Source organism: Protomyctophum parallelum, assembly GCF_964188405.1.
Source record: "Protomyctophum parallelum genome assembly, chromosome: 4".
NCBI classification, from domain to species: domain Eukaryota; kingdom Metazoa; phylum Chordata; class Actinopteri; order Myctophiformes; family Myctophidae; genus Protomyctophum; species Protomyctophum parallelum.
In genome coordinates this window covers 23,744,699-23,757,001 of record NC_139700.1, presented here as the reverse complement: position 1 = coordinate 23,757,001, position 12,303 = coordinate 23,744,699, and the positions used below count along the sequence as shown (strand labels likewise).

General features: G+C 41.7%; 1 protein-coding gene across 1 annotated transcript in view; it reads right to left on the bottom strand.

Moving 5' to 3' along the window:
* Positions 1 to 12,303, bottom strand: part of itpr2 (inositol 1,4,5-trisphosphate receptor, type 2) — a 46,055-nt gene that overhangs the window by 33,033 nt on the left and 719 nt on the right. The window contains exons 2-10 of the mRNA XM_083763477.1: positions 8,147 to 8,217; positions 7,795 to 7,913; positions 7,606 to 7,692; positions 7,136 to 7,294; positions 4,396 to 4,494; positions 4,201 to 4,284; positions 3,915 to 4,061; positions 3,458 to 3,553; positions 581 to 625 (exon numbers count right to left, since the gene is read on the bottom strand). Coding sequence (XP_083619603.1) covers positions 581 to 625; positions 3,458 to 3,553; positions 3,915 to 4,061; positions 4,201 to 4,284; positions 4,396 to 4,494; positions 7,136 to 7,294; positions 7,606 to 7,692; positions 7,795 to 7,913; positions 8,147 to 8,217 — 907 coding nt within the window. The remainder of the gene's footprint in view (positions 1 to 580; positions 626 to 3,457; positions 3,554 to 3,914; positions 4,062 to 4,200; positions 4,285 to 4,395; positions 4,495 to 7,135; positions 7,295 to 7,605; positions 7,693 to 7,794; positions 7,914 to 8,146; positions 8,218 to 12,303) is intronic.

Below are 12,303 nucleotides of genomic sequence, written 5' to 3'. Positions count from 1 at the left end.
TGCTGCGATAAAAACGAATCCTACTGCGCATTGTCAGAAAGTGCACTTCGTTTGGCAGGTGTGAAGGCTCATTCGAATCATAATGCGTATCAAAGAACCGCATTCTACTCCGAGCAAAAACTGGGGTTTCGCTTCGCTTCCAATCGCACTGCAATCCGCAGTAAATAAAGGAAATGAAGCAAACAATGTGGCGGGTGAGGAGCTGAACATCAGTTGGAGACGGAAAAGGCATATTTTACGCAGCGCAAAAATGTCCCGTTACCGTGGATAGACGTGGTCGAATGAGGAGACTGAAGCCCTGATCGAAATGAGGAAGAGTACATTAATCAATTGCTTAAGGAAACACATAAAAACACTGCAGTGTATTATAGCCTACAGAATATTCAATATTCTGTCCGTCCCCCCTGCTGCGTTTCCAATTGCTGCGGATGACAGTGTGAAGGCAAACCGCAGCAAATTAAATATGCAAGAATCCCAACTTCTCCAACCATTCGCATCTACCGAAGTATTAGGTGGGAATGTGACCTAAGAGTGAAACACAGAGGTACAGGTAAGAGTACAAGTTATTACGCTGACTCACCTCTCCTTTAGATTCCACACGGTCATCTTTGAAGTCAGGGTTAGCCTACAGGAGAATTAAGTGGTTAGTGATTTGAAATCAAGATTAGCCTACAAAAGAATGAAGTAATCAGGGATTTGAAATTAAGATTAGCCTACAAAAGAATGAAGTAATCAGGGATTTGAAATCAAGATTAGCCTACAAAAGAATGAAGTGGTCAATGTTTGGTGGTCTGGTCAATTTGACATTTCGGTTGCATGACACTAAGCTGGACATCCGATGATGATACACAAAAGAAGGTGGTTAGCCTACAGGTGAATGAAGTGGTCAGTGAGACCGTTTGCTCCGATTGCTACCAATTACTTTTTCTTAGTCCGCCAGGTTTGGGAATTGAACCTGGGACTCGCTGTCAAGCTAAATCAGAGCCTGTATATGGTACGTGCCTTAACCACTTGTCCATCGGTTTCATGATTGCTAGAAAAGGTAAGTGGTCTCTACTAGGGATGCACCGATCCGGCTTTTTAGCATTCGATACCGATTTCGATACATAGGGGTCCAGTATCTGCCGATACAGAGTACCGATCCGATACCCCCCACAAAGAAACGTAATAACCTATTAAGCTGTATGCCTCACTGTGTGGAGTCTGGAATCATTATTTTGTGTAAGGCAACATCAAGGCTTGACTTAAACATTACTTTCCCAACTTTGTAAAACAAAATGTAACAAACACAGATATAAATGCACTGAATTATTTATTAAATAACTGTGCAACAATTAGACCAGGTTAATGTGTGCGCAGGCTAGCCTGGCTGCATTCCACATGTTATACTGTCAATACTACACTGCTGTGTCACAGAGGAGGTAGAGTTGTTTTCATACTGTAGCTCTGCATCGTCAGGACGTCCTACCACAACACCATCGAGGTCATCCTGACGAGCTTCATCACCACCTGTTATGGGAGCTGCTCCACCCTCGACTGCAAAGCACTATAGAGGGTGGTGCAAATGCCAACGAGTCTTTCCTACACAGCCCCGTGTCGCTCCCCCCTTCCCCAAATTCACCCGCCGCCCTGTTCTGATCTACCCGGGGCAGTATGGGATAGACCTGTTCTGATCTACCCGGGGCAGTATGGGATAGACTTGTTCTGATCTACCCGGGGCAGTATGGGATAGACCTGTTCTGATCTACCCGGGGCAGTATGGGATAGACTTGTTCTGATCTACCTGGGGCAGTATGGGATAGACCTGTTCTGATCTACCCGGGGCAGTATGGGATAGACTTGTTCTGATCTACCCGGGGCAGTATGGGATAGACTTGTTCTGATCTACCCGGGGCAGTATGGGATAGACTTGTTCTGATCTACCCGGGGCAGTATGGGATAGACTTGTTCTGATCTACCCGGGGCAGTATGGGATAGACTTGTTCTGATCTACCCGGGGCAGTATGGGATAGACTTGTTCTGATCTACCCGGGGCAGTATGGGATAGACTTGTTCTGATCTACCCGGGGCAGTATGGGATAGACTTGTTCTGATCTACCCGGGGCAGTATGGGATAGACTTGTTCTGATCTACCCGGGGCAGTATGGGATAGACTTGTTCTGATCTACCCGGGGCAGTATGGGATAGACTTGTTCTGATCTACCTGGGGCAGTATGGGATAGACCTGTTCTGATCTACCCGGGGCAGTATGGGATAGACTTGTTCTGATCTACCCGGGGCAGTATGGGATAGACTTGTTCTGATCTACCCGGGGCAGTATGGGATAGACTTGTTCTGATCTACCCGGGGCAGTATGGGATAGACTTGTTCTGATCTACCCGGGGCAGTATGGGATAGACTTGTTCTGATCTACCCGGGGCAGTATGGGATAGACTTGTTCTGATCTACCCGGGGCAGTATGGGATAGACTTGTTCTGATCTACCCGGGGCAGTATGGGATAGACTTGTTCGCGGAGCGCATGGTCCGTTTAAGAAGGTGACGATGACCGATACCGAAGTGATATCTTAACTGCATAGATAATGATATTCTATATCTGCTGATATTTTGTATAATGTATCTCTACGTGCATAAAAGAAGCATTTCTGCCTTTTATTTTATTACTATTTCAAACATGCACCTTTAATATGTATACATTTCAAATTGCTCCTACTATATATATATTTGACATTGTGCCATCTGCCCGTCTTGTTATCAGATGTTGGTTTACCTTGTAAACCTTGTACAAAACTAAATTGCCCACTCTTTTATGCCTGTAAGCTTTTGATGTGACAATAAAGTTCAATCTGAATCAGTGTGCCACATTCAACCACCAGTTATAAACCTCCACACTGAGACCCCTTTTCCACCGGTTGGTTCCCAATGGGAACCGGTTCAGTTCTTTTTGGTTTTTAGTCCAGAGCCAGAGCTCCATAATTGGTGGGCAAACTATACCCTATATTAAATTGTTTATAGGATCAATACAAGTAAATTAATACATGATAACCCTTCCACAGTAGTAGCTTTTTCATATTTTTGAGTATTGCATATTTTTCCTACATAATGCCTCATTTGCCTATTTAAAAATGTAAAATTTGTAATACAATAAATCATTGTCTTCGTGTAAGTACTCAATTGGTGAAGTTTAATGGTGATTTTTTCCCACTCAATTCATAATTAATGTTTCAATTTTGGAGCTCTGGCTCATGGACTAAGAACCAAAAAGAACTGAACCGGTTCCCATTGGGAACCAACCGGTGGAAAAGGGGCCTGAGTGCTAGACTGTAGGTAGCATTCCACACAAGATAGAGCACAGTTAATCCACAATATTCCAATGATCCTCTTGCACAAAATGTATTGCGTCACAATTGGAGTTACAGCCCAGAGAAACAAGTATAATATATGCATAATAAATAATACCTCAGCAGCCAGGTAGTTCCCCGTAGCAAGGTGTTTAAAGCGAAACAGACCGTTCCATTGGCCAGCACCGCCTCTACAGGGATCATACTGTACAACCTGTGGTAGAAAACAAAACATTACAATGAGACTTGGGAGACTTTAGCTCTTTGTCCACTAAGGCTGTACCCTAGCCCTTTTCTTTAGGACTCAAACTTCGGCAGGTACTTTCGAGTGAACTTCCGAACCATTCGTTTCTAATTTAAAAAATAACTGGGGGGGGGGGCACTTCCTAGCTGTGAGGCAACAGCGCCACAGTGACCCCTTAAAATCGTCCCGATGATCGCAGCTCCTTTCACAGTCATGTGTTACAATATACAGGTATGGACAAGTGTTTCAAGCAATTGGAGTTGGCGAGTTGGGGATCTCCATATATGGGCATAAAAGAGAAACAAACACATGCACGCAGAGACTCCTGTACCTCGATCTCCCAGAGTGCTTTGGAGCTGGTGGCAGAAGTAGCAGACTGCCGCAGGGTGGTCCTGAGAAATACGTGCTGCTGCTTCTTGTTCTCGTCACAGGTCAGGAACTTCTCCTGCTCTGCATGGAACAACCTCACCACATCTCCCTGGGAGAGGACGTGTCGTGCATTAGTGAATACTGCTGCCTGGTAAGCTGTTTGGCTTAAAATATGCCACAGCATGCACAATCTTCTGCTCAATAAAAACACATTCTCACTCAAAACCACACTCAGTATGTCCACATACCCCCTTGAGTACATCTTCTCTGTAGTCACTAAACTTCATGAATAAGGTGACCTTCCAGCTGGTGTTGCAGTTGACAGCATTGACCTAGAGCACCAACCACAGATGGAAGATACAATATGGTTATGACAACAAGGACATAACAGTCAATTCAATATACTGTAAGATGAAAGGCACTAATGAGCTAGGGAGCCCCACCTCCTTGCAGCCTGGGTTGTCGAGAAGCTCAATATTACTGGCGTGAAGAGGCTGCCCTGCACTCCCTGGCATCAGGGACACCTTGTCTCCAGTCACCACCTAGAAGGCAGAGAAATGCAAACAGTATACTCTCTGACTGTGGAGATGCAGGCGTGAGACAGTGAGAGTAGCTGAAAAGGCAAGACTCTTCAAAAACAAAGTGAGAAAGCCAGAGTATAACCATGCACGGAAATGATGGAATTCAGCATACTGTACATACAGTACCTTCATTTGCGGGGGAAGAAAAACCCAAAATGGGTGGGTCTGTGTCTGTGATAAGTGCAAACAGTGCAGCAGTAGGTTGGGATTTATTGTATCCTCATGTAAGTAAAGGTGTTTACAGCAAAAAGGTTCATTCAAAGAATGTGTATCAGCAAGAATGCAACAGAGTAGTGATGAACAAGTGATGAATGAATCTTACAGTCACTTTAATTGCCTTTTGCAAAATTCCTTCTCTCCAGTGCAGCCTGTGTAAATTAAATCCTGCATTTTTCCGAATAGTAGCCTGGGCGTTTAATATGTGCAACCGATTTGGACCCCGGGCGTTTAAAAGGAACCAGACAGCTATTTGCACTGCAGTATGCAGATGGGCCAACATTTATTTATTTATTGTTGGCCCGGTGCAAAAATAAATAAAAGCCTACTGCAAATAAGACACAGTAGGCTATCACCCACAGTTTACTGGTGATAGAAAATGTAATGACAAGCACAATGTCTTCATTCAAGAGCCACTGCTCAGTGCACATGAACTCTAGGTAGTGGGCGGGTATTTGCGGCAGGGCTAGTACTCAAGAAACATACAGTAAACAATAAATCTCCAACATAACATTACACATCAACCACACACAAACACACTGCAATGTCTTTACAGTGACAGCGCCACAGTCTTATTACCTCTGAATAATAGCGATAGCGTGGTGGGCGGGGTCTGGCTTCCGGAACTCGGAAGTATGAAATGCAATTTGTCTCTCAGAAGTCCCGAACCAAGCTGATTAAAATTATGTTATTCTGCATGTGGACAACTGGGACACACCCCACAGTTCATTGAGGATTCCAGGTTGGGAGTTTGGGACCCTAGCACTTCACACATATTTCATATCCGTCGATCTTATGATCATGTATTTTGTAACTATAACTTGTGGGAGCTTGTACGTTACAGAACAGCATTTCACCCACTATTTTACACCTATAAACTTGTGATGCGACAATGAACTTCAAGTTTAAACTGGAGGTGAGTACCTCTGGAACATATATGCATGTCCCTGCTGCCGAAACGCCACTGTTTTGATTGATTTGATTTGCACACCGGGTGGTCGAGTAGAGTAGACTCTAGAGCAGTGGTTCCCAAACCTTTTAGCTCAAGACCCAAAAAAGAAATAAGACGTTTGCCCGGGATCCAAACTAGTGAAAATAGCGCCGCATTATGAGCTTGTAGATTGGCTATTTTCACTACTTCTTAAACATTTGTTTTCTAATGTATGGAATTTCTTTGATTTCTTCATGAAATTGATTTTTCTTTTCTTTTTTGGGAATGTTTTTTGAAAATGTTTTGAAAAAATAAAATGAAGGAAACAAAAATTGAAGGGACCCATAAAAATGGGTCCACAACCTCAGAGGGGTAATCTCAGCTACATAGAGTAGTACCAAAATCGTGGCACTGCCTGTTTAAAGGTTCAGTTACAGCACTGCTCTAATCTAACAAAATCCTTTAACTAAGTGGAATAACTATCATAAAGATTTATATCCAAACTTGCTGACTTACATTATTACCAAGTCTTAACTGGCTTAATAATTTTAAAGTTCATCTTAATAGACTACTTACTTTACTTAAGAGACTACAGTACATGCACTGGAAAATGCTGGTGCAACCATGCTTTTCAAACTATTTTCAGTGTCTAATATAAAATAAATAAAAAATAAACACAAACATGCACAATCAAGAGTAATACCTTCAACCAAAGGATGCTAAAGTAAGAGGGGGAAGGACAAAACCATAATTGTTACTTGAACAGGAAAAACAAATTCTATTGAACCGAAATGTGGCATACAAACCAAATGCTAAACAAAATACAGGTACACAAAGACAAATGTTGCAAAGTGACTTGAGCTACTTTGTACTTAATTGTAAATAATTGTTTTCTTTCCACTCCATTTATACGACTGTCGTTTCTTGACAAAGTTATATGCCATTACTCGCTCTGGGTAAAAGTGTCTGCTAAATGCATGAATTTAAATTGCAATTGGGACACTTCTCCCTTCTGGCTCCAAAACTGTGGAATGCACTTCCCATTGCAGTCAGAACTGCAGCATCACTCCCAATCTTCCGCCGTAGCCTGAAAACCCACCTTTTCAGACTCCATCATGGCCCATAGCACTTACCCTAACCCCTTAGATAGCATTTCTGTTGGCTTAGATAGCATTTGACACAGACTTATAGCATGTTATGTAGACAGCACTATAATTGTATTGTATATAGTCATAGCACGCCATAGTACATATGTATAGCATAGTAGTGAATATGTATAGTTTATTATGTATAATGTATGTATAGTTTCATCATATAGATATTCCACTGTTACCTTCTTAGCTTACGCATGTTTCATGATAAATGCTTTTATGTGATGTATTCCCATGCTTTTGTTCTTGCTTAAATGTAAGTCGCTCTGGATTCAATTGGATTAAATTGTAAATTGACACTTACATTATCTCCTTCACTACGGAGCTTCCAGAAGGGCTGAATGTAGAACCAGGATCCCTCATTCCCATCCTGGTCCAGAAACACCCGCATTGCATTCTTCTCCAGCAAGGCAGGAAGACGCTTGTTCACAGTCAGGTACTTGTTGCTCTTTATGTGCAGGAGCTGAAACAGAGCGAGAATGACTTGTTCAGCTGAAGAATAGTCTATGGTTATGATTAATTATTGTCTCCAGGTATTTTTGAGATTTATTTAAAATGTATCTAGATTGATAAATAGACTAAGTACGATTATACATAGCAATGTAACCACACAAAATACAAGTAGTGTGTGTGTTATTCTTATTCATTCAGTCTTTAAAGTTGTACGCCAAACTCGGGCACTGAAGGACAGCACTGGAACCTTGGTGAACATATGAGCATGAGCAATGCCCTGGAGGCAAGAAAAGCTAGAGAGCTACACCTAGAGAGACCTACCTGGATGATTTTACTGTATTTGACAACCTCTCCCAGGAGCTTCTTGTTCTCCGACTCATTCTGCTTCTGCTCCAGTTCTGCTGCGTGCTGGGTGATACATTAAAAACATTGGGAGTCACTGGTATGAATTTAACAATGCATCACAAGTAGCAGTCATGCAAATGCAATATAACCAGCTACAAGACAGACCTGTAACTTCTTGAACAGCTCTCCCTGTGTGTTGTTATTTCCTTGTTTGCCTTGCTTTGCTTTCCAGAACTGCTTCTGGGCTGAATACCTATTCATGGGACACACCTTGAAAAGGCAGTCTGGAAAGATAAGACACATTAGGTTTGTTTATTCACAGTGATGTGGAGAAGCTTGTTAACACATTAAGAACATTCTAAACCAGTGGTTAAATCAATACTGGTCAATCCCTGGGATTTCCCAAAATGAGTGTCTGTGCCGTGGAACCATACCAGGGTTGCCTAATTTACGTGTGGCACCGTGGACTGGAGTTGATAATCAAAAATAACACATGTGACAAAGTATATAACCTCACCTCTGAACTTTTTGGGTGGGTTGGTCAGGTCCCCAGAATCGGGCTGTACCACACACCGGTCATCAACAAGCCTATAGAGAGATGAGAACCAAACATTTTACTGCATGCTTCGTTTAGATAGGAGTGTAGAGAGACAGGAAACCTAGGGTAGATAAGATACTAACGCCGAGTGGAGACACAGCCACTCACACCCTGAAACAGTTTATTCACAGTAAAGACTTAAAAATGAAACAAAGCATTTATGCAAATCCCTCATCTTTATCTTAGATCTGTCTGCCAGCCCAGCAGAAGGTGGTCTGATCTGCCTGATAGATACAGTATATAAGGACTGGTGTTTGATGATGCCACTTTTCATGCAACAACAGCCTAATGTCTCTAGTCTACAGGAAAACATGTGGCTTCTGTGTGAGTTTGATAAGACATCTGCAGCAGCATGCCACCCAGTATTGTTTTGTTTATTATTTCTTCCATTTTCCATTTAAGAGTTAAATTATCACTCTAGGATGTACCTGTAGCAATACTAGAAGGATAAGGATAAGTGACAACGTGCCACTTCATCACAATTAAACATAGTGTGCAATGCATATACTATACCTATACAGGAACCCACAAAAGATGTAAAAGCATGTAAAAGTCTGAAATTGTGTCTTGGTAGCCTATATGCAAAGAAATACAAAACCACTTTTTAGTGCATGGCTCTGTAAGAGGTGAAATGATGTACAAATGACTTTTTGAGTGCGTGCGTGACGTGTGCGCGAGTGCTTGGCAAACCACTGTACCGATCAGTGCAAAATATCTTGTGCACACCGCCAGTAGGCCAAGGAAATAAATGTCCACATTTTCGTTAGATATTTAAAAATATATATAAAACACATTATTTTTTTATATATTATTTTAAATATTTAGATTTTATAATGGAAGAGAATGGCAGTTGGATGGGGATGAAACGAATATAGACAAACGACATAGTCCCAGATGACAGTGACTGATACACTGACACATGAAGCCTGAAATCCTCTGCTTGGTTGGTTTAATATTAACAAATATACATTCCTTCAGTAAATCCTAGGGATGCACCGAATGGTAAATTCTTGGCCGAAACCAAATACCGAATATAGCAAACAGTTGGCCGAATTCCGAACAGCCGAATATGATTAATATTATACATCAATATTTATATTTACCAGTTTTTGTACCATATTGCTGTCATGGCCATACCTGGCCATATAGGTTATGAAAGGTATAGCCTGACCTAAGCAGAGACATTTCTGGCCTAGATGGGAGGGTCGCGTCTCAGAAAAGCGCGCACCCTGATTGGATCTCATCGATCTGTCCGTCACCCCCGGCCTCTCCTCTCCCCCCTAGTGCAGCGCTACGTCACATCATTTAGAGCGACGCCTACGCGGAAGGGTTGACTCCCACCTTTAGACTGGTTCAGCCCACGGCTTTTTCCAGGCTTTCATCTTTCGCGCAGACGAAATGAAAGCCTGGGTATCGAGGCTATGAAAGGTATAACCCTCTTTGACAATTCGATTTCGGCTCTAAAATTAACCGAACTGAATACCGAAAATGCAGTGTGGTATGAAGCAAACATTACCCGCAGTAGTCAAGTGACTTACTGACCCGTACATTACTAGAAACTAGTTTTAATAGTAGTATGAGTTGAAAGTATAGCCTACCCACTTCACCAAACATCACTGACATTACGTACCTGTTTGGGTGAGTGAAATTCACCCCTTTGTTCATTCATTTATAGGGTGCTGTAGCTGTTTTCCTCTCCCATTATTCTTGGGGCCAGCTATTATTGCCTGACTCTTTTCACAATGTGCTAGCTAGGTAGTCAAATGCAACTAGAAAAGCGCATCCGCAAGGATTATAGCCAGAGCTGTGGAAGGTGTGGTTTGCAGCTGTTAGGAGGATGCAAGGAAGCTGGGGGGAAATAGCATTTCTATGACATACAGTGCAACTTTTTCTTTTTTTCCCCTTTTTGACTGTACTGTCTGCAGCTGAATTGATTGGGATACTACAATGTCCTATTTAACATTATGTGCTGCTAGGTGCTTTTGAGATGCAGAATAGTCAAATGTACTGTAGTACTGTGTATGTGACTTTGAACAAGCAGAAAGACAGACTACCAGAGTTGAGCTACAACAGTCATATCTATTCATTCAGTCTACTAGGGAAGAATACTGTGCAATGCACAATTCCTCCAATTCATACAAAGCTGGCAGTCTTGTTGAAAATGAGCCGAACCATTTCTTACTTGTGTCACGTCACGTGACTCACGAGTCTGTCTCACGTCACTTGATCAGTCCCAACCCACCGGCTGTGTACAGTATAACCATTTCCTCACACTATCAAAGTCCCATCTAAATGAGAAACAATAGAGCCCAATATAGGAAGTTAAACCATGTGTTAAATGACTAAACAGGAAGGCTCTCTGGATGAGTACCTTTAGTTCATAAATAAATAACTCTCCTGCTCGATTAAAATGTCAGGGCTTTGACAGTCACCGATAACACGAGCAGGTTAAAGATTTGGTTAGTTTTTTAGTTAAACATGAACTAACAGCTAAATCCGCATGGTGGGATATAGACCAGAAGCTAATTAAAGCTCAATTTCTTGGAGAGGGGAAAATACCTCAGAAGGAAAAAGATAAACTAATAAAATGGTTACAGATGACAGTAATTTCATCTTGAAACCAGTCGATGACACATTGGAAGAACTACATAATCTAATAGCTTAATGCACAGTACCTCCTCATAGATATCACACATTCAAAATCAAATATTTAGAGAATATAACAGCAATGTTAATCCACATACTATAAGAGTATGACCAGTGAATGCAAGATAACGTTGCAAACGTATAGCTTATGTCTGTATGTGGTGTATAACTTTATCATGTCTGTATAAGTGCATTTTGACACGAAGGTCTATCTACATTCTACATCATTAAATCATACCGATTTCTCCAATTCATACAGATAATATGGCCCTGCCGCCCCTGAGTAAACTGGAGCATAGTGGTAACCGAGGTTATAGTGTGCTTCAAGGGCCTGTGGTCAAGCTAGCTGCCAGCATGGTATTTGCTTTAGATATAGATAGATTATTAGATAGATACACACTTTATTTCGGTCTTGGAGGTCTGGTTCACCTCAGCTCTTGATAAAGCTCTCTGCAGTCCTGACAAACTACAACACCAGTTAATGAATCCCAGCAGCAGAGCTCTGAATCTGAGCCTCTAGTACCTACTTTGCGTTATAAAATGTAATGTGTCTGTATACACCATGCATGACCCCAAACAACTGGTGATATTTGAATTGGAATGAGCCTAGCACTCAGAGTTGAGATGGGACGTTTTGAGTAAAACATCTAGTGATTGTAAATATTGCACTGGATAAGATGATGCTGCATCACCTGTGCCAAACATCACTCAGGTTGAAAATAGGAGGAAGTAATTCAGGGTGACTAATCTATTTACTATCTGTCTAAAAGCACATTTCAAGGCAGAAAGGGATGAAAGAGAGACTGAAGGACAGAAGGTGGGTGGGGGCTGAGTCTCATTCCACAGGGTGAGAATGAAACTTTGCCTGTTCAGCAGGCCTTGAGGCCAACTGTTGAGAAATTCCACCTTGTGTGCAGGCCACAACCACAACAGTTATTTAGCCGCAATTAAACAGCCTATGTGCTAATACTGACCATCACAAATTATCCTATCAAAGGATATGCGCATGCGGCAGCTGGTCCGACTCATTACTCACTGACATAGAGCATGTCTGTAGCCTATGCATAGCACGAGAAGTTCTTTTATTTTGTGCCAATTCATAGTCAACAGCAAACTGCTGACAATAGGTCAACCTGCAGTTCAACTGTGTGTACCAACAAACAGACAAAGGTGGGGTGTCCGTGGGGTACAATATAAACCTAATCTAAATTAAACTGCTACAATAAAACGAACTACTTCTACTTTACATACAGCAACGTTTAACGAATACCAAACGAGTCCACACAATATGATTTTGACAATTTATTTTATGTAGATACAATATAAGCTCAGATAGAAACTGCAACTGTTTTTAATTAACTGCTGCCTGCAACATTAGTAGCTCAGCAACTCGTAATATGCTATAGCTTGATGATTCACATTCACAATAT